Source organism: Mus caroli, chromosome 8 (genome assembly GCF_900094665.2).
Source record: "Mus caroli chromosome 8, CAROLI_EIJ_v1.1, whole genome shotgun sequence".
In the NCBI taxonomy this organism is placed as follows: Eukaryota; Metazoa; Chordata; class Mammalia; order Rodentia; family Muridae; genus Mus; species Mus caroli.
Genome location: NC_034577.1, coordinates 98,420,463 through 98,441,057, shown reverse-complemented (window position 1 = coordinate 98,441,057; position 20,595 = coordinate 98,420,463). Strand labels below are relative to the sequence as shown.

General features: G+C 40.3%; 1 protein-coding gene across 5 annotated transcripts in view; it reads right to left on the bottom strand.

Moving 5' to 3' along the window:
- Nfat5 (nuclear factor of activated T cells 5) overlaps positions 1 to 19,381 on the bottom strand; it is an 86,079-nt gene extending 66,698 nt beyond the window's left edge. For 3 of the 5 annotated variants that reach the window (XM_021171155.2, XM_029480992.1, XM_029480994.1), the window contains exons 1-2: positions 18,953 to 19,375; positions 17,198 to 17,251 (exon numbers count right to left, since the gene is read on the bottom strand). In XM_021171155.2, the coding sequence (XP_021026814.1) occupies positions 17,198 to 17,251; positions 18,953 to 19,025 (127 nt within the window). In that variant the 5' untranslated portion in view covers positions 19,026 to 19,375. Of the gene's footprint in view, positions 1 to 17,197; positions 17,252 to 18,952 lie in introns of all 5 variants that reach the window. The other 2 variants (XM_029480995.1, XM_029480993.1) reach the window with 2 other exon arrangements.
- Positions 19,382 to 20,595: the final 1,214 nt, after the last annotated feature.

Sequence of the window (20,595 nt, the reverse complement as noted above, 5' to 3'; positions counted from 1 at the left end):
GCTAATGTGTGCTCTCTCTAGTTTCTTTTTGGAGGCACTCAGAGCTATGAGTTTTCCTCTTAGAAATGCTTTCATTGTGTCCCATAAGTTTGGGTATATTGTGGCTTCATTTTTATTGAACTCTAAAAAGTCCTTAATTTCTTTCTTTATTCCTTCCTTGACCAAGGTACCAACTATTTTTGAAATGGTACTAAACATAGTTTTACTATTTTGTACTATGTATTATGCCAAGGTGTATTCTTGCATTGAAGATTACAAAATCAAAATATCAATCAGCTCTGAAAAAACACTGAATGTGCTGTACACTCTGTGGTATCAAAATTCAGCCAAGATTTAACTCTTATGTAAAGATAATAACATTCATCTCATTAGTATGCAAATTTTCTTTTGTCTTTAATAAACAGTAAAATTATATATACATATACCAAATAATTTTTAAATAAATCTATTGATTTATTAGCAGTAAATGTTAGATCTGTATATTGACTTCATATACCTATAGAGTCATATAAAACTTTCTTAGGCCTAAAGAGTTGTGAGTAGAAAAGAAAAAAAAGAAGAAAAGAAGTCTTAATCTAAACAATCCTACTTGTTAATACAAAGTAAGTTTTCTCAAATCAACTCATTTGGCAGATACACTAGCAACCAAATTCCAGCTCTTGGCAGTTTCAACTAACAAGTGATAAATTTCTGTGAACTTGCTAAAGTAGTCAAGTACAAATAGGTTAATGAACAACTAGAAGACTGAAGTAAATTCAGTACTCCATTAATTAGAGCTAAAATCAGCATCTAGAAAGAAAAAAATGGCTCTAATGAGGGACTAGGTTACAATAAAAATTTTTGACTTCAGTTTGATCCCCAGATGAAGCATAAATGAAGGAAGGAGCTGATTTTAAAATATTGTCTTCTGACTTCCATATCTGTGCCATGGCACAGGTGCCCCCTGCCATCATATACATAGTAATAATAACAATAACAACAACAATAATTACTTTTCAGAGCACTTTATTTGTGACTAAGTTTCATACAACTCAGGCTGCTCTCAAACTGACTATGTAACTGAGGATAACCTTGAACTCCCGATTTTTTTGCCTCTACTGGGATTATAGGCATGAATCATGAAGCTTGGAAAGCTTGTGTTCTTTCACTATACAAAACATAATATCTTGAGGATTAGAAAGATAGCTCAGTAATTAAGAGTATTTAATTGTTTTTCCAGAGGACCTAGGTTCAATTTCCAGCACCTTGGTAGCTTACAATCATCTGTAAGTCTAGTTCCAGAGGACCTGAAGCCCTCTTCTGGCTTCTTGCAGGCACCATATATATATGGTGTACAGACTTACATGCAGGCAAAACACCCATACATATAATTTAATGGTGCATTTTCTTCTAATAATGAACTTATATCAGTTTACCATCTTTCATCCTTATTTCTGATTCTACATACTAGACAGTTTAGGATCAAACCACTCTTGTATTCTCAGGATTACTGGTGTCATTAATAGAATCCTGGATACTATAGTGGTGGAAACAGGAGTATTCAAAAGTTTAAAGCTTGACTACTAGGTCACAGAGTGAATTCTAGAAGAGCCTGGACAATCTGCTAAGGCTGTCTCAGAATAACAAGTGAAAGGAAAGATGGCATGCACAGTAGTTCTCAGAAGCTGTGCCCATAACACAAGTGTTGAGTCAAGTATCTATTTGGCAAACATCATTTCATTTCAGCTCCCTCCTCAGATATTTTACTATAACATGGGAAGAGAGGACTAGGCAAAGGTCATACTTTTAAAAGTTGATCAATAAAATAACCAACATTTGTCAGTTATTCCATGCATTCATATTTAGGAAGTACACATATATACAATGCTCAAATTATCTCAAAACCTAGAATTAGTTTGGTATAGGCAAAAATAGATCTAGAAAAATATATATTTGAACCTGGAATTTTCTTTTCCTTTTTGTTTTGTTTTGTTCAATGGTTTCACTCAACAGCTGAGGCTCTCAGGGAACTCACTGTTAGCCCAGCTAGCCTTAAACTTTAAATTATACTGCTTCAGTCTCCTGAGCAGCTGTATTTCAAACCTATATGACCAGTTCTAGCCATTTATAAATACAGTTAAATACATGTGTAAAATTGCTCTCTACTGTTTATGAAAAGAGAACTGGAAACACCCTAAATGTAAATGTCATCAATGCAAGAGTGGTAAATAATGACTCAAATCATATCATGATAGAAGAGTCATTAAAAACACAGATTTGGACCACATCAAACGTCCACTCTGTAACAAACTGTTAAGTAAAGCAGGCTATAAACAGTGTAAAATTATTCCAAAAAAAAAAAAATCTAGGGCTGAAAAGATGACTCACAGGCTAAAAGTACTTGAACCATGTACAGCTCTATCAGAGAACCAACTTCAGTTCCCAATATCCAGGCTGGGCATCTCATAACCATGTTAACTACAACCCTAGGGGATCTGACTTCCCCTTCTGGCCCCCAGTGACACCTGTACACACATTCATGTAGCTCCACTTCTCACATGTAATCAAATATAAAATAAATCTTTTTTTTTTTTTAAAAAGTCCTATTTAGCTAGATATAGCAGAGCTCAGCCACTATCCCAGCACTTGGGAGGCAGAGGCAGGAGGGTCACCACAAGTTCAAGTTCAACCTGGTCTACACAGTGAATACAACCCAGCAAGGACAATACAAGATCCTGTCTCAAAAATAAACCAAGAGTCCTATTTATGTAACACACACACACACACACACACACAACATATTTGAGAAGAAATTTTTACTTTTTTCTTAGTATTTTCATATTGCCTAAAGACTGGTTTTGTATTGAAACAAGGTCTCAATATGCAGCTCAGAGATCTGCCTGCTTCTGCCTCCCAAATGCTAGGATTAAAGGTATATGCTAGCATTCCTAGCATATCTAAAGATCTATAATAAATATCTTCCTTTTATCAAAAAGTACAGTTAAATTATGCTCCATTCATAACCTAAAGGATGTTCAAATGTACAAAGAAGGGAAAAAAAAACCCAGCTTTTAGAATTCAGTTATTTTGAAGGATGGGGCTGCCCACCCACCTCAAAAATATTAATCCAGAATTTCTCCTGTCAAAAGGAAATGAAGGGATAAAGAATGGAGCAGAGACTGAAAGAAAAGGCCATCCAGAGACTGCCCCACCTAGGGATACATCCTATCTGCAGACAGGAAACACAGACACTATTACTGATGCCAAGAAGTGCTTGCTGACAGAAGCCTGGTATAGCTGTCTCCTGAGAGGCTCTGCCAGAGCCTGACCAATACAGATGCAGATGCACGCAGCCAACCATTGGAGTGAACTTAGGGGTCCTAATGGAGGAGTTAGGGGAAGGACTGAAGGAGCTGAAGGGGTTTGCAACCCCATAGGAAGAACAACAATATCAAGCAACCTGACTCCCTAGAGATCTCAAGGACTATTATATTATATTATATTAACTCAAAATAACTTATTCCCAATATTATATTTCCTTTAAATAGATTCAACTTTTCTTTGCAATGGTATTAGTAAATGTAAAAAGTATATATATGTCAGACATATATAAACCACCAACTAAAAAGTACACATGGAGGGACCCATGGCTCCAGCTGCATATGTAGCAGAGGATTACCTTATATGGAATCAATGGGAGAAGAGGCCCTTGGTCCTGTGAAGGCTCGATGCCCCAGTGTAGGGGAATGCTAGGGCGGTGAGGCAGGAGTGGGTAGTGGGTGGGGGAGCACCCTCATAGAGGCAGAGGGTAGGGGGTAGGGAATAGGTGGTCTGTGGAGGTAAAACTGGGATAACATTTAAAATGTAAATAAATAAAATAACCAATAAAAAATGAAAAAAAGAATTCAGTTATTTGAGACTAAATCAGAATATAGCCATTAATGAGCAGAAATGAAGGTAAAAATAACCTATCACATAAAAATATTAACAATGGTTATTTCTGTGTGAGAGGATTACATACTGTCTCTTCTAGTTTTTATACTTTATAATTTTCAAAGTAGTCTTTCTGCAATAAAACAAAATGCAAAACTTAAGAAGCTAAAGCAGGAGGACAGTCTCCAAAAAACAAAACAGGGATGGGGATATAGCTCAGTGGTAGACAGCCTGCTTAGCAGGCACAAGGCCCTGAGTACAAAGAAATAGAAACAAACAAGAAGTCCTAAGTTCAATTCCTAGCAATATTCTGCCCCCTACACAAAAATTTCTTGGGGCTGAGAACTAAGTGGTAGAAGCATTTGCCTAGCACATCTAAGGTTTTAGGTTCAATTCCAAGCATACACATAACAGCATTTAAAACTTTAATTTGGGGGCTGGAGAGATGGCTCAGGTTATGAGCACTGGCTACTCTTCCAGAAGACCCTGGTTCTATTCCCAGAACCTACATGGCAACTAACAATTATCTGTAACAACTGTCCAGTTTCAGGAGATACTCCCACACAGACATACATGCAAACAAAATAGCAGTACACATTAAAAAAATAAAAAGGAATCATCAAAAAAGAGCTTAATTTTGTTATAACCTAAAAAATAAGCTTTAATCTTTGAAAGACTTTTCTGTTAAAAAATATTAACTCAAAATAACTTATTCCCAATATTATATTTCCTTTAAATAGATTCAACTTTTCTTTGCAATGGTATTAGTAAATGTAAAAAGTATATATATGTCAGACATAGTAACACAAGTTTGTAATCTTAGCACTCAGAGACTAGTGAGGACCATGAGTTAAAAGGGTCAGCCTGAGCTAAAAAGTGAGGCCCTGTCTCTGAAAAACACAAAAATTCATATAAATCCATGTCATATAAAATGATCTCATATAAATTAAACAAAAATGTTACTGTTCATATAAAACAAGCATTAAACCACTCAACAGTGCCCTTTAACCAAGACCTTCAATGAATATAATTATAACTCAATTTAATTTAACAATTATCCAAGGTTCTCATTAACCACATCAATGTCTAATTAATGATATAAATACAAGCACAAGAACACCTTTGTGAGAGTCGGTAGAGCTTGAGGTTTCCATAGCTACAAAAGTATGTCTCACTTACTAACGTAGATTTTCTTCTTTCTGGCTCACTGCCACAATTCTGTGACATTTATTAGACAACCGCAATCCTCCTGCGATTATTAAATATAAACATTTGCTTTCTACAAATCAACAAAATGAATCAACCATACAAGAGTGAAAAACATTACTTCATTCTATCTAAATGAGGCTAATATACCTACTCATACATTTTTCATATAGTCATCTATCTGGATTCTCAAATTTTAGTTTTGATTATTATGTAGTACAGTAACCAAGGCTCATGCCTACAATCCCAGAAGTGAGGAGGATCAAAAGCTTAAAGTCATCCTCATAAATAGTAATTTTGAGATCAGCCTGAGCTATCTGAAACTCAGTCTCAAAAAAAAAAAAAAAAAAGAAAAGAAAAGAAAAAAGAGAGAGAGAACCAGTATGTCTTACTTAAAGCTTAAAAATTATAAACATTTTTTATGGTAAAATATGTATTAAGTTTATACTATCTTAGCTTTTTGTTTTTTTCGAGACAGGGTTTCTCTGTATAGCCCTGGCTGTCCTGGAATTTACTCTGTAGACCAGGCTGGCCTCAAACTCAGAAATCCACCTGCCTCTGCCTCCCAAGTGCTGGGATTAAGGGCACTCGCCACCACTGCCAAGTTTATATTAGCCATTTTTAAGTACACAATTCAATGGCATTGGGCAACTCACAGTAATATAAAAAGAAAACCCAAAAAACAAAAAGCTTTTAGCCATACTTTGTCTCGTTTTGTTTAGCTTGTTTCACTTTGTATGTTTTTTGTTTGTCTTGGTTTTCTGGGGCCAGATCTCATATAGCCCAGCCTATCTCTAATTTACTATGTAGCCAAAGCTGACCTTGAATTTCTGATCCTCTTTCTGTGTCCACCTCCTAAGTGCTGGGTTTATAGGCATATGCTATAAACCCATTGCTGGCTTACTTTCTATGCTTTCAATGTGGGAAGAATTAAATTTCTTTTCTTGACTATTCTCACAGGGAACATACTTTGTTTAGCCATTACATGTACTCACACATATCAGTTGTTTCCATCTTTATTTTTAATTTTGAGCCAGTTTCACTATGTAGTGCAGATTGGCTTCAAACTCTTATTAACTTTCTAGCCTACTGAGATTACAGGCATGAGCTACCCTGCCAGGCCTTCTGTGTGAGTGAATGAACTAAGGGTTCATGGATGCTTGGCAGGCCACTGAGCTACATTCCTATCCTTTTCATCTTTTAACTACTGTAAAAGTTGTTGCTAGTATACGAGTAGTTACTTTAAATTCTTGTTCTCATGTGTAACCACAAGTAGAATAGATAGACTACCTGAGATTATGCTTAACCAATTGAACTGCCTGTTGTACATAGCAGCTGCATCAGTCTACATTTCCACAGTCAAGGTAATTTATATTCCACAGTTAATATTTTATTATTAGAGCTAGCCTTCTATAAAAGAGTAGATAAATCCTATTGTTTTGATCATATTAACTTTTCCTAAACACGTTATGCATGTATGTATGCAGTGATATAATTCATATAATATAAAAAATTCATCTATTTATTATTTGGGGGATTATTTTAGTAATCATTTTATTTGTCTACATTTCAAATGATATCCCCCTTCCCAGTTACCCCTCCACCAACTCCCCATCCCATGCCCCTTCCACACTTCCCTTTGCCTCTATGAGGGTGCTCTTCCACCCACTCACCCAACTCCTGCCTCACCCCTCTAGCATCCCCCCACATGGGGCATCAAGCTTCCTTCCCCTCCCACTGATGTCAGATAAGGCATCCTCTGCTACATATGGAGTCCTGGCTCTCTCCATGTATACTCTTTGGTTGGTGGTTTAGTCCCTGGGAGCTCTGGGTGGTCCAGTTAGTTGATATTGTTCTTCTTATGGAGTTGCAATCCCCTTCAACTCCTTCAGTCCTTCCCCTAACTCTTCCATTGGGGTCCTCAGGCATCTGCATCTGTCAGGTGCTGGTAGGACCTCTCAGGGAAGAGTCATATCAGGCTCCTGTCAGCAAGTACTTCTTGGCATCAGCAATAGTGTGGGGGTTTGGTGTCTGCAGATGGGATGGATCTCTAGGTGGGGTGGTCTCTGGAGGGCCTATCTTTGGTCTCTGTTCCATTTTTTTTGTCCCTGTCTTTCCTTTGGACAGGAACATTTCTGGGTTAAAAATGTTGGTGGCCCCATCCCTCTACTAGGGGCCCTGCCTATCTACTGAAGGTGGTCTCTACAGGTTGTATCTCCCCTTTGTTGTGTATTTCAGCTAGTCATCACCATTGGCTCCTGGGAGCTTCTCACTTCCCTGGAGTCTGGAACTTTCTAATGGCTACCCCCAGTTCCCCATCCCCCTCTGCTACATGTTTCTATTCAATTTCCTGATCCTTTGTACTTCTCTCCTGTCCTGGTCTACAAGTTCCAGGTCAGCCAGAATTACACAGAGAAACCCTGTTTTAAAAACCAAAAACGGGCTGGTGAGATGGCTCAGTGGGTAAGAGCACCCGACTGCTCTTCTGAAGGTCCAAAGTTCAGATCCCAGCAACCACATGGTGGCTCACAACCATCCGTAACGAGATCTGACTCCCTCTTCTGGAGTGTCTGAAGACAGCTATAGTGTACTTATATATAATAAAAATAAATAAATCTTTTTAAAAAAAAAACAAAACCAAACCAAACAAACAAAAAACAACAAAAATATTTGTTCTTATTTCACATATACAAATGTTTTGCCTGCTGCTCTACAGGTGTTGAGGTCCTAACTATCAACATATATCTACTCTACATGTGTGCTTGGTGCCCTTGGAGGTTGGAAGAGGGTGTCAAATGCCCTTAACTGGAGTTACAGATGATAGTGAGCTGCCATGTGGGTGTTGGGAAACAAACCAAGTCTTCTGAAAGAGCAGCCTGTGAGTGCTCTTAATCACTGAGCCACCTCTCCAGCATACTCAACTTTTTGAGGAAATAATCAGATTCTTTACAATGGTAGCTTCTTAATTTTATACTATCACCAGTAGTGTATACATCTCCAAATGAATCTTTTGTTGTTGTTGTCCTTTTCTGTTTCTTTGAGACAAGGTCTTACTATGTTATTCAAGCTGGCTCAAACTCCTGGGGTCAAGGGATCGTCCTACCTCAGTTACCTGTGTAACTGGGACTACAAGTATGTACCACAATGCTAGGCTCATCTTTTTGATCACAGCCATCCTTGGAAGTGAAAGTTGTTTCCGGTAATTTTCATTATTTCCCAATGTTAATGATGTAGAACATCTCATATGTATATATTAGACAATTTATATACTTTGTTGGATATTTTTGTGCTAAAACATTTATGCTTAGCAATATTTATAAATAACTATTAGAATCAGTATGCCCTTAAATACAAGTAGTTTATTAGTACTAAAGTCAGCGTGTCCTTAAATAAAAAGTACACTGACTAGTACAAGTAGAATTTTGCTGCCTTACTATATAAAAATAGCTCTACTAATAAATGAAACAAAGTAGTCAGACTTTATTCATTCTGTATCGATAAATGCCTGCTTCATTTTATTTATTTAATTATTTATTTTTGTTGTTGTTGTTGCTTTTATTTTTATTTTTCAAGACAGAGTTTCTCTGTATAGCCCTGGCTGTCCTGGAACTCAATCTGTAGACCAGGCTGGCCTTGAACTCAGAAATCCGCCTGCCTCTGCCTCCCGAGTGCTGGGGTTAAAGGTGTGCGCCACCACTGCCCAATTCATTTTTTTTTTAAAGGGATTAATTCCTAGGGTGCAGCTCAGTGGTGGAGTACATGCTGAGCATGCAAACATGAGGACTTTGGTTCAATATGGAGCAACACAAACTACCAAGTAAGTTTCTTTAGGTTACTGTCTTACTTCCTCACATGTACTCCAAGGCACACCTGCCCACATATATACACAATTAGTTAAGGTAAATAGAAACAACATGTTCCAAGACTTCTCATCCTTACCCCATTGTACAGAACAGCAACTTGTTAGCTTAAGCCTACATTTGGTTTACAGCCACTGCCACAGGGCATATTTAAACATGTCCTATCTTATTAATTTATAGAGATGACTGTAATGAAACTTTAAAACAAACACACTTGTGTAATAAAGCCTCTATGGACAGGCATGGTAATGCATGCCTTTAATTCCAGCACTTGGGAGGCAGAGGCAGTTAGATCTGAATTCAAGGCAAGACTAGTGAGTACTAAGACAGCCAGGGATATATAGAGACCCTGTCTCAAAATAGACAGATCAATACATAGACAGACAACTTGTTTTTTCATATTGTTAAAAAGCATTTTAATGTTTAACATCCTAACTAGCCCTGTAGAATTTAGTATATCTGACTATTAATAAAATTTCTATTTTATTCAAAATCAGAATTTTCTACATACAGTTAAGCAAAATACTGTAAGTACACATGTACGAAGCCAAAGAACTCATATTCTGTTCTGAAAATTTAGGCCAGTCAGTGCAATGTGTGCTTAGCTTGCACAGGGGCCTATGTTTGTTCCCCAGCCTCACATAAAAGTAGGTATGGGGGCATAGGCCTATAACCCCAGAACTTGGGAGATAGAGACAGGAAATCAGTTAGTTCAAGGTCATCCTCAACTACATAACAAGTTCAAAACAAACTATAAGACATACTGCTTCAAACAAAACCCTTCATGTTGTTTTACCTTTATGAAAAGGAGAAGAAACTTAACTCCAAAGAAAGTACCCTAAATGTCTGTAGTGAAGAAAGAAAACTGCTGTGATTTCCCCAGGTAGGTTCTCAGGGCCACACTAGTATTAGAACTGAAATATTCGAATACAGTTAAGAGAACTTTCAGGAAGTTCAGGAAACAAACAAAAGCCCCAGCAAGAGAAAGAACTAATTTCTGAGGCTTCTATTCTGTTGCCCATCTCTTCTCGATTTCATTTTGTCTCTGATACGTACTAGCAAAAATAGGAAGTAGCAGAAACAGATCCCTATGATTCTGTAAAAGTACTGCCAAAGATATCAAGTGCCCTGGCTCAGCAAGACTAACAGCTTGGTGATGTGAGTTCCATCCCTGGAACCCATGGTGGAAAGAACATCAACTCCAGAAAGTTGTATCCGGGTCTCCACAAATATGGTGAGCAATGCATCCACATCACACTTCATACACAGAGAAAATAATAAAATTAAAGTGAGTGAGTGAGTGAGTGAGTGAGTGAGAGAGAGAATGAGAGAGAACACTCAAGTGCCTTAAGCAGCTCCCATTTCTAAATGTGTCTATAGGAGATAGCTTCTGCTTATTTCTTTTCCTACTTTTCACTCCTAAGCCTGATTTCTAATTTGCATATATCCTTACCTTTCTTATTCTATTATTTCCTATCATATTTTAAACCTCTACTATATAGCTAGGACAACCCCATTCTTTTTTTTTTTTTTTTTTTTTTTTTCCTTTTTGAGACAGGGTTTTTCTCTCCATAGCCCTGGCTGTCCTGGAACTCTGTAGACCAAGCTGACGTCAAACTTACAGAGATTCTCTTGCCTCAGCCTCCCAAGTGCTGGGATCAAAGGTGTGAACCATCACACTCACCTTCACCTCTTTCTTAATCTGTTTACTTTAATTTCTTAGGTGTTTGTTTGTACAGAGCACTGAACCTACAACCTTGAAAACACTGTACTAATGCTATACTCCCAGCTTATCTCTCAGACTTTTATTTTGAGACAATGTCTCATAAAGTTGTTCAGGTTGGCCTTGTCATCTTCCTGCTTCAGCCTCACAAGTAATCTACACTACCAGGGCTGGCTATTTGTTTTATTTGGCAAACGAGCCATATCAAAACAAATGTTTTTCAGTACAGAATGTCTAAGAAATAGTGCAATTCCCCTCAGATGATTTTTGTTTTGCTTTTCTTACTTTCTTTTCTTTTTTTCTTTTGGATTTTCAAGACAGGGTTTCTCTGTGTAGTCCTGGCTATCCTAAAATTCACTCTATAAAGAACAGGCTGCCTCAAACTGAGCCTTTAACTAGAAATCATGTTATTTTTAAATATCACAAACACACACACACACACACACACACACACACACACGAATTAAGAGCACTTCCTGCTCTTACACAGGATAGAGGGTTCAATTCCCAGCACCTAGATGGTGGCTTACAACCACCTGTAATTCTAGTACCAGGAGATCTCACGTCCCCTTATTGTCTCCTGGGCACTGTTTGCACATGGTGCACATGCATGCAAGCAAGATATTCACACACTCATAAAATAAAAAATAAATCTTTAAAAACAAACACATAAACTACACATAAACACTTTTTTTTTAACTAATGTGTGTGTATGCCATGCATGTGAGGGGGTCCTTTGAGGCCTGAATAGAACACTGGATCCCTTGAACCTGAAGTCATTTTTTATGGTTATGTATTATTGTATTAATCAGTTAAGATCCTGTACCCACTGGCAGGCAATCATCACATCAAGTAATTGTGGTAGCAAGGTCTAGCACTGTTTAATAGGTAAGCTAAGTGCAAACTCTGCTGAATGGCAAAATATTTTTAATCTATTTGTCAACTTTAATAATTCACAGTTGCAGATTTTAAAACTTGTTTTCTTAAAAACTTAAACTGGCTGGACATGGTGGTGAACACCTGTCATCCCAGCACTGAGAGACTGAGCCAGAAGGACTAAAAGTCTGAGACAGGGAGAAAGATGAAGAGGAGGAGCAGCAGCAACAACAGAGGCATGACTCTACAACTGATTAACTACGTGATTCTAGGTAAGTTACTAAATGTCTATATGCCTCTATTTCCTCATCTCTCATGTAGGATAATTGCTACTTAACATCTCAAAGGGTTATGCAAATTTTGTAAGTCACTAGTCCTTTGGGATTCAGTAGCTAGCACTCTAAGCACAGCACTCCAAAGGATGAGACAGGAGGACCAAAAGTTCAATGATAACCTTGGCTGTGAGACCACATCTCAAAAGAAAAAGGCTGGAGAAGACAACTCAGGAGTTAAGAGTACTCCTGGATGTTTTTCCAGAGAACCCAGGTTCAGTTCCCAGCAACCAAATGGTGGCTAACAGCCTAACTCCAGCTCCAGAGGCTCTGATACCCTCTTCTGGCTGCCTCACACACTACATGTATGTGATGAACAAGACATTCATGCAGGCAAAACACTCATACATATAAAATAAAAACAAATTAAATCTCTCTTTTTTTTTTTTTTTTTTTTTTTTGGTTTTTCGAGACAGGGTTTCTTTGTGTAGTCCTGGCTGTCCTGGAACTCACTCTGTAGACCAGGCTGGCCTCAAACTCAGAAATCCGCCTGCCTCAGCCTCCCGAGTGCTGGGATTTAAGGCATGTGCCACCACCACCTGGCTCAAAAAAATTTTTTTAGAGAGAAATAAATGAACATGAGTGGATTTGGTGGCTGGGGAAAAGTGCTTTTTATGTAAGCACGAAGACCTAAGTTCAAAGACCCAGCATCCACTTTAAAAATTACCTGTGCCTATAATCCCAGCACCAGAGAGGCCAAATTCGTGAATTTTAGATTCAGTGACTTTCAACAGGATAGTAGGGATAGACTGAGGAACTTTTAGGCTCTATACAGAGATACACACATGCATTCATACACATACATGCACACACAGAGAGAAAGAATTTAGTGAATCATAGGCTTAGCAGGTAAGGACACTCGCAACCAAACCAACTTGAGTGTGACTCCCCAGAATCACATGGTAGAGAGCAAGAACTGATTTATGAAAACTGTTCTTGGAACCCCACATAGGTACTATGGAACACATGGCTATACAATATAAAATAAGTAAATGTTTTAAAAGAATTCAGTGTCAAGCTCTTAACATACAGCACTCTGCAGAGATTTATGTTCAATAGTTTTTCCCACTGTAAATTTTTAAATATAATTTCACAATCTGTAGCCTGGAACTCATTAGCTTTGTTTCCATCTCTGCAACCTTCCTGCCTCACCCACCTTACCTGCTTGGACTGCAATTTTAGTGCAGATTACAAGATACTTATACACCAGAAGCAACAGCCTCCTAATATATTCCATCTTGCAAAGATAGCAAAGGAGAATGGAAAGGATGAAGAAATGAACTAGCATATACACTTCTTAGAATAAAACAGAGTACTTCAAAAATTAATTCAAAGCTGGGTAGTGGCAGCTCACATCTTTAAGCATTCCAGAGGCAGAGGCAAGCAAATCTCTGTGTTTTCAAGGTAAGCCTTGAACTCTGTTCTACAGAGTTAGTTCCTGGACAACCAAGGCTATACAGAGAAACTCTGTCTGGAAAAACCAAAGCCAAAACAAAACGAAATAAAAAACAATAATACAAGAAGCCAGGGCTGGTAGAATATGCCTTTAAGGCCAGCACTCAGGAGGCAGAAGCAGACTAGTCTCTTGAGTTCAAAGCCAGCCTGGTCTACATAGTGATTTTCAGGCCAGCCAAGACTACATGGGAAAACCCTATCTTAAAGAAACAAAAATAGAAGAAAAGGAGGAGGAGGAAGATGAGAAAGAGGAGAAGGAAGGAAGAAGAAGGAAGAAGGAGGAAGGAAGAAAGAAGAAAGTGAAAGAGAGGGAAGACAAGAAGAGAAAAGAAAAGAAAGGAAGAGTCAGTTCACCATGAGGCTGCAGATAGCTCAGTAGTTGAAAGTACCGGCTGTTCTTCCAAAGGAGCAGAATTTGTACCCTAGAACACATGTACATCACATGGCTCACAATTACTTCTAACTCTAGCTTCAGGACATTTGATGCTCACTTCTGGTCTCCTTAGGTACCTACAAGTACATCTCTTACTTATACACACTTAAGTAAAAATGTTTTAACAAATAAATAAAATCTTGGAGTTGGAGAGATGGCTCTGAAGATAAGAGCACTTGGTATTCTTTCAGAGGACTGGGTTGGATTCCCAGCTCTCACATGCCGCCCTTATCTAGCCTATGAGATACACACACACACAGTGTGGAGATATAACATGCAAGCAAGACACTCATGCACAGTAAGTATTATCTTTTATGTTAGTAATAAACAAAATCTTTTTAAAAAGAAAGAACTCACCATAATGTAAAAGTGTTTATGTGTGAAATGATTACAATATTTAGCACTTATTTTAAAATAACCCATTTATTTTAAAGTAATGTTTGGGAAACAGAAGATAAAAAGAAGACACTGAAAACTGTTAAAGCTTGGTGATGGGTATACAAAGACTCAGCATTGTATTGTCTCTGCTTTTATACATTATTTAAGATGGATTTCTCACAGGCCAAGATAGCTCTATAGGTAAAGGCACCTACCACAAGGCCAGATTACTTGAATTAAAATTTCATGTGGTGGAGAGAACTACCTACAATTGCCCTCTGACTTCCATGGCAATGCATTTTATATGTGTACGTGTATATACACAAAGAAATGTAGAATTTCTAAATTAAAAGTTAAAGTTAATAATGGGCAATATAAATGCTAAATATTGTTTCAAAATATTAAACAAGCGAATTCATGATGTAGTGAGTCAAAAATTCAATATATATACATACATTTATATGTATATATGGCTGGTAATTAAATATCTGTAAAAGGGTGATCTTTTTAAGACATTTTGTCAAATGAAGTTAAAAATTAGCATATAGGCACAAGCATGTAATAAGCATATTAAATGGTTTTATTTCTATAAATTCATTAAAAATATCTCCTTAAAGTTGGGACAGCAATCATGCGGAAGCAGTGGCGCATGCCTTTAACCCCAGCATTTGGCAGGCGGAGACAGAACTCTCTGTGAGTTCAAGGCCAGCCTGGTCTATGAATTCTAAAACAGCTAGGGCTACACAGAGAAACCTGTCTCAAAAACAAAACAAACAGAAAAAGCCTACCTCCTTAAACAATTAAACTTTCATCCTGCCTTATAATCTTTCTGATTATGATACTCCCCAGGCTTGCTGACCAGAAAAGATAGGACAGTGAAAACTTTTATGGTCTCATATCATCATTATCAATAATAAGAATAAAGCCTAAAAATCTTCTTCATTAAGAAACACTTCTACATGCCTTTAATCCAGCACTTGGGAGACAGCCTGGTGGATCTCTATGAGCTTGAGACTAGCTCAGTCTACAGAATGAGTTCTAGGACAGCCACGGCTACATAATAAAACTGTCTCAAACAAAACAAAACAAAACAAAAAACACACAAACAACAACAAAAATACTAGTCTTGAAAAACAAAAGTATCTTCACACTGATACCCACAAGCTCGCGCGCGCTCTCTCTCTCATTTTATATGTACAAATATAACCAGTAAATATTTGAGAACATTTTATATGTTCTAAATCATATTGTTAAAACAATATAGTTGATGCTAAAGTTAAAAAATAATAATAATAACTTTTAGGGGAGTAGAGAGATGGCTCAGCAGTAAAGAGCACTGGCTGTTCTTCTAGAGGACATAAGCCTGATTCCCAGCACATACTTGGCAGCTCATAACCATCTGTAACTCCAATCTTTGAGAATCCAACACAGATCTTGCTGGGCTCTGTGGGCTTAAGGTGCATACATGCTACACAGACATATAGGCCAGCAAAACACTCATACACACAAAAATAAACCTCAAAACAACAACAAAACGAAACCCCTAACATTTATAAAATACCTTCTTAAATTCTTAACTAAGTAAGTAACACACTTTCAGTATCTTTCTCCTTCCTGATAATCTCTGATTATGATCCCTGCTAAGGCTCAGTGATAGAACACTTTCCCCATTCTTGAAGCCCCAGGTTAAATCCCCAGAATTGCTGGACATTGTGGCACACCCCTAAATCTGGGCAGGCAGATCTAAGTTCCAGACAAGAGGGAGTTCCAGGCCAGATCTTCATAGTAAGGCCCTGTCTCAAGAACTAAAAATAAGTAAATAAATAAATCCCCAGTTCTGCCCAATAATATAATAATAAGTAAATAAAGCCAAATACTGTAAGTAGGTATTTTAATACATATTAGCTAATTAAGGTATCCTTGATACCTACTTTTGTAGAAAGAATAATAAAGTTTAGAATAGTAAAATCACTTGCCCCAGGTCACAGCGCTAAAGAAGTTGCTAAACTGGTATTCAAACCTAAGCTGAATTACAACACCCACTTCCTCCACTGTATCTTCAAGTCTACCTACCTCTAAGGGAGGAAAAAAGCTATACTGAAGTCCTATGAAAATATTTAAAGCCTTTTTCAAAGAGATCATAAAATACTTGTTATGTTACTGGATCTATATACTTCATAGTAGCACTTGGCTTTGAGTAAGGAGTACTGACTAAAACACAGAAAGCATTGTTTCTGCTGAGCTTGAACTTTCCCCCCACGCCTCTTACTTTCAGCTTGTTTCTCAGCTCTGTACAATAGAGAAATTAAATTAACATCCTTGATATCTAATACCAAGACCCTAAAATTCAAAGAAGGTAAGTGTAAAGTCTAAAAAATAAATCTATCCAAACAATGTAGGGTTAAAATATTTACTACAACAAAGAAAACATTTTTTAAAGTAATTGTCAGCTGTTTAAGGTACATATCCTATAAACTTTCCCAGAACTGCCTTGGGGCCTTTTTTTCCCCCCTAAGCATCATTCCTATTATGTAGCTTTTCTTATCTTTACATATAATGAAACAGAAATAATGTCAATAATTGCTGAATAGATTTTATATCATTTTGAAATTTACAACATCCAAAAGTTTTCTGTTTGGAATTTTCAAACGAAGTATGTGTTTGGTGTCACTGCTGTATTTATTAATTTGTCATCTTTACGTTTGAATCTTTGCAAATTTAGTTTGTGTTTAAGAACAGTTTAACTGAAATACTAAAGTAGAACACCCAACACATAATTTTAAATGATCCTAAGGGATTTTTCCAAGGCCTCTCAAAGCAGATACAACGGCCTACAAGCAATTCAAGCACAGCAATGAAATCCACTGAAACATTTAGCTGCTCTAAAAGAAGGATCAGGCTTCTTAGTAAAAAAACTAGATTGTGTGAGTCTGCAAAGTTTCCCACTTTCCCACTTTAACTCCATCTCAGAGAAAGCCTTTGCACACTGACACACTATGCTGTAACAGGGCACTTTGCTGACCTTCCAATAGTCCAGCTCTATGAAAAGTCTGTGATGGGTGTAACTTCAGAGAATCTGAAAAACACAAAAAGCATTAAGTACTTTTTATGCTGAATGAGAAAAAAATGCCAAGGATAGCATACATCTCTTACATAACTATTATGTATTTTTAAGAGCCTAAGCCCATATTAGTTTAGTCTGCAAAAGGAAGGTGGGGTTGCTTCTACACTGGTCTCTAAAGCTAAACTTAGATTTTGATAAAGCATTTGTTTCATGGAAAATTATCTGATGATTACTGCCCAAATGGTATTACTGTCTTGACTATTTTTAGCATCCAATTGTGCATTAGTCCTATTCTAAGGATCATCTCTTGATATTTTCTCTTCTCTCTGACACTTCAAACTACAATATTTCTAAGCTACTTCAGGTAATATCTGAAAAACATCCTACAGGATAGTGACTGCCAACTAAATTCATCAAAGCAACAGACAATGGCCTGTAGTCTATAAAGTCTAGCACCTTCCAGGGCAAACCATACCCCTCTGATTCACTCATATAAATACATTAACACCAGGCTTTAGTCCTTCTCTACCCGGAAGAGGTGAAATTTTTCTGGTGAGTTTGTAAAACCAAAAAATAGGAGAAATGCTGGATTTCTTGGGAAAAGGGTTCACCATGGTATATTTGTAAAAAAAAATATAAAAGAACTGTCTTTAGCCTCCTTCCACTGGTATAAGAAATGAGTACAGATGGGGGCATTTTTGATTTGATACCCCTTGCAAGGGGAACCTGTTCTGACACATTCTTGTGGTGTCCAGTGTAGGAATTTAACCCCAGCAGAGATCACCTTAAGTATTAATGTTTTAGATGCTGGGAATCCCCTGCAGGCCTTAGCCAAAGTAGTTTTAAATGGGATTTTCTGTTCATTGCCTCCTCTCTGCACGAAGCCCTTGAACAGCAACAGAAGAGAATTTTTCTCAAAGGGCAGGACTGTGCCCGAGCCTGGTACTCCAGGGAGAGGAATACAAGTACTCCAAGAAGGGCATCCCTATCTTTGTAAAAGAGGAGAAGTAATTAGAATGTCACGGAGGTGGAAAGAGAGAAAGAAGAAGATTGGGGCCTTTTCCAGGCAAGAAGATGACGAGGAAAGGAAGAACGCCTGGCCGAGGGGGGCCGTCCCGACATGGGGAGGGAGTGGACTAGGCCGGGGAAGGGGGGGTGGGGGGGAGTAGGACGACCGCGCACAAACAAGACCAGAGGGAGAGAAAAAAATGGTGACCCTGAGCTCCGAAGCCCCTTGGGGCCACGCAGCCCGGCGTGGGGCAACTTTGCCAAGGAGGAGAGTCCGGGGGACACGAGCCGCGGCGCCCCGATCACCCCCCCCTTTCCCGGTGTCCCCAGCAGCGGGACCAGTGGGGTGATTCCCGAGCCGGGGGAGGACTGGGCCGGCAGTCCGCCGAGTGTGGTGGAGTCCGGACCCGCCGACCCGCAGGTTGCGAACCTTCGGGACCGCAGAGGACTCCGGGGGGCGCGCGGACCCTGAGCCCCCCGCCGCCCCGCCGCGCCGCGCGGCGCTGCGCTGGGGAGGTGGGTGCCGCTCGGCAGCTCCGGGATTACCCCTGGCCCTCCGCGGCCAGCCCAGGACTCTCGTGAGGGGCAAGCCCGCCCGAGCCCGGTCCCGACGGGGGACCCCCACACACACACCCCAGCCCGGGACTCCGCGCGCTCGCGCTCCCCGCCCCCACGCCCCACCCCCCACCCCCCCATCTGACTCACCTCGCGAGTACAGGGACTTGGGCGATTCCAGGTCTAGGTCCGCGCTGAGCAATGAGATGAAGTCCGAGGGCATCGCAGCTCGACCCAGCCCGGCCCGAGGGCAGCGGGAGGGGGGGAGCGGCGGTGGCGGCGGCACCTCCTCTCCGGGATCCGCGGGCACCGAACCGGGGGCGGCGAGGCGAGGGCGGCAGCCGCTGCCTCCTCCTCCTCCTCGAGGGCAGTCACTTCCCACCCGGCCGAGCGACGAGAAGGGCGGCGGAGTGGAGGGAACAGCTCTGCGGAGTGGAGAACTGACTCCCGGTGAGTCCAGAGAGAAGAAGCTTCGGACCGGGGAAAGGGGAAGAGGGAGAGCCAAACGGGTCCGTTTCGGGCTTCTCCTCAGCGCACACTGACGGCCGCCGCCACCGCCGCCGCCGCTGACAGGAATCTGAGCCCCGCCCCCTCGTGGGGCACTGCGCACGCGCGGAGGGGGGGAGGGCCGGGAGCCCGGAAGAGCCTGGCGGCCGGCGGAGGGCGGACAGGCGCGCCAAGGAACAGCATCAACAAGGGCTTCGCTTCCTGCCGTCGCTGCTGCGGCCGCTGCTGATCCCGAGCTGGGAAAGGGCCCCGCCAGCCAGCAGGGAGGGAGGAGGGAGGCGGCCTGGCTTCTGGGGCCCTGAGAAGGGAAAAGATTTTTTTTTTTTTTTTTTTTTTTTTTTTGCCACGACCTGGTGGCGGCGAGCCTGAGGCGGCCGGCCCTGCTCCGTGGTGTACTTAGGAGGACACAGACCCTGGGGGACCTGGAAGTCAGCCAGGAGGAGAAAAGCCCTCCAGGGACTTGCAGCGATCGAGGCCCGCTCGCTGGAGCTCAGCACTGGGGAATGGAGTTCCACGGCTTGGACAGCAACCGGGCCCTTCGGGGGTTTTTCATAGCAGTGTCTGCAGTGAGCTGGCCAAGGGGCTATCAGACTCACTTTTTAATTAAGAAAGGGCAAGCCATATTCCCCACCACCACCACCATCACGAGTTACTAAGTTTTGTTTGTGGATTTTGTTGTTATTGTTCCTGTTCGTGGATTTTGTTGTTGTTGATGATTTCTGTTGGCCCACTCTGGCCTGGAGCTCACTATGTAGATCAGGCTGGCCTCAAACTCACAGAGCTGTGCTTGCCCCTGCCGGTCGGAAGGCACCATGCCCGGCTATTGATTCTTTTTAATGAAAATACCCCCCCCCCCCCCCCCCCCCCCCCCCCCCCCCCCCCCCCCCCCCCCCCCCCCCCCCCCCCCCCGTCCACCTTACCCACCACACCAAATTTACATCGACTGCATTTATTTATTTATTTATTTATTTAGACAGGTGATTTTGTTATGTAGGTCTAGCTGGCCTGCAATTCGCCGGGTAGATTTAGACTGGCCTCAATTTTAGGGCAGTTCTCCTGACTCAGCTTTCCGAATGCTGGGATTACAGAAGAGTACCACCATGCCTGGCTTTGATTTTTTGTTGTTGTTGTTGTTTAAGTTTATGTATAATGATGTCTCTGATAGTGAATGGTCGAATTTACTCCGGAGTGGAAAATAAAAGACAATTTAAAAGTGGGATCATGTGAGTCCACCTGGCTCTTGTGTATGTACACGCGTGCATGGGGTGGGAGGAGAGAAGTAAGCA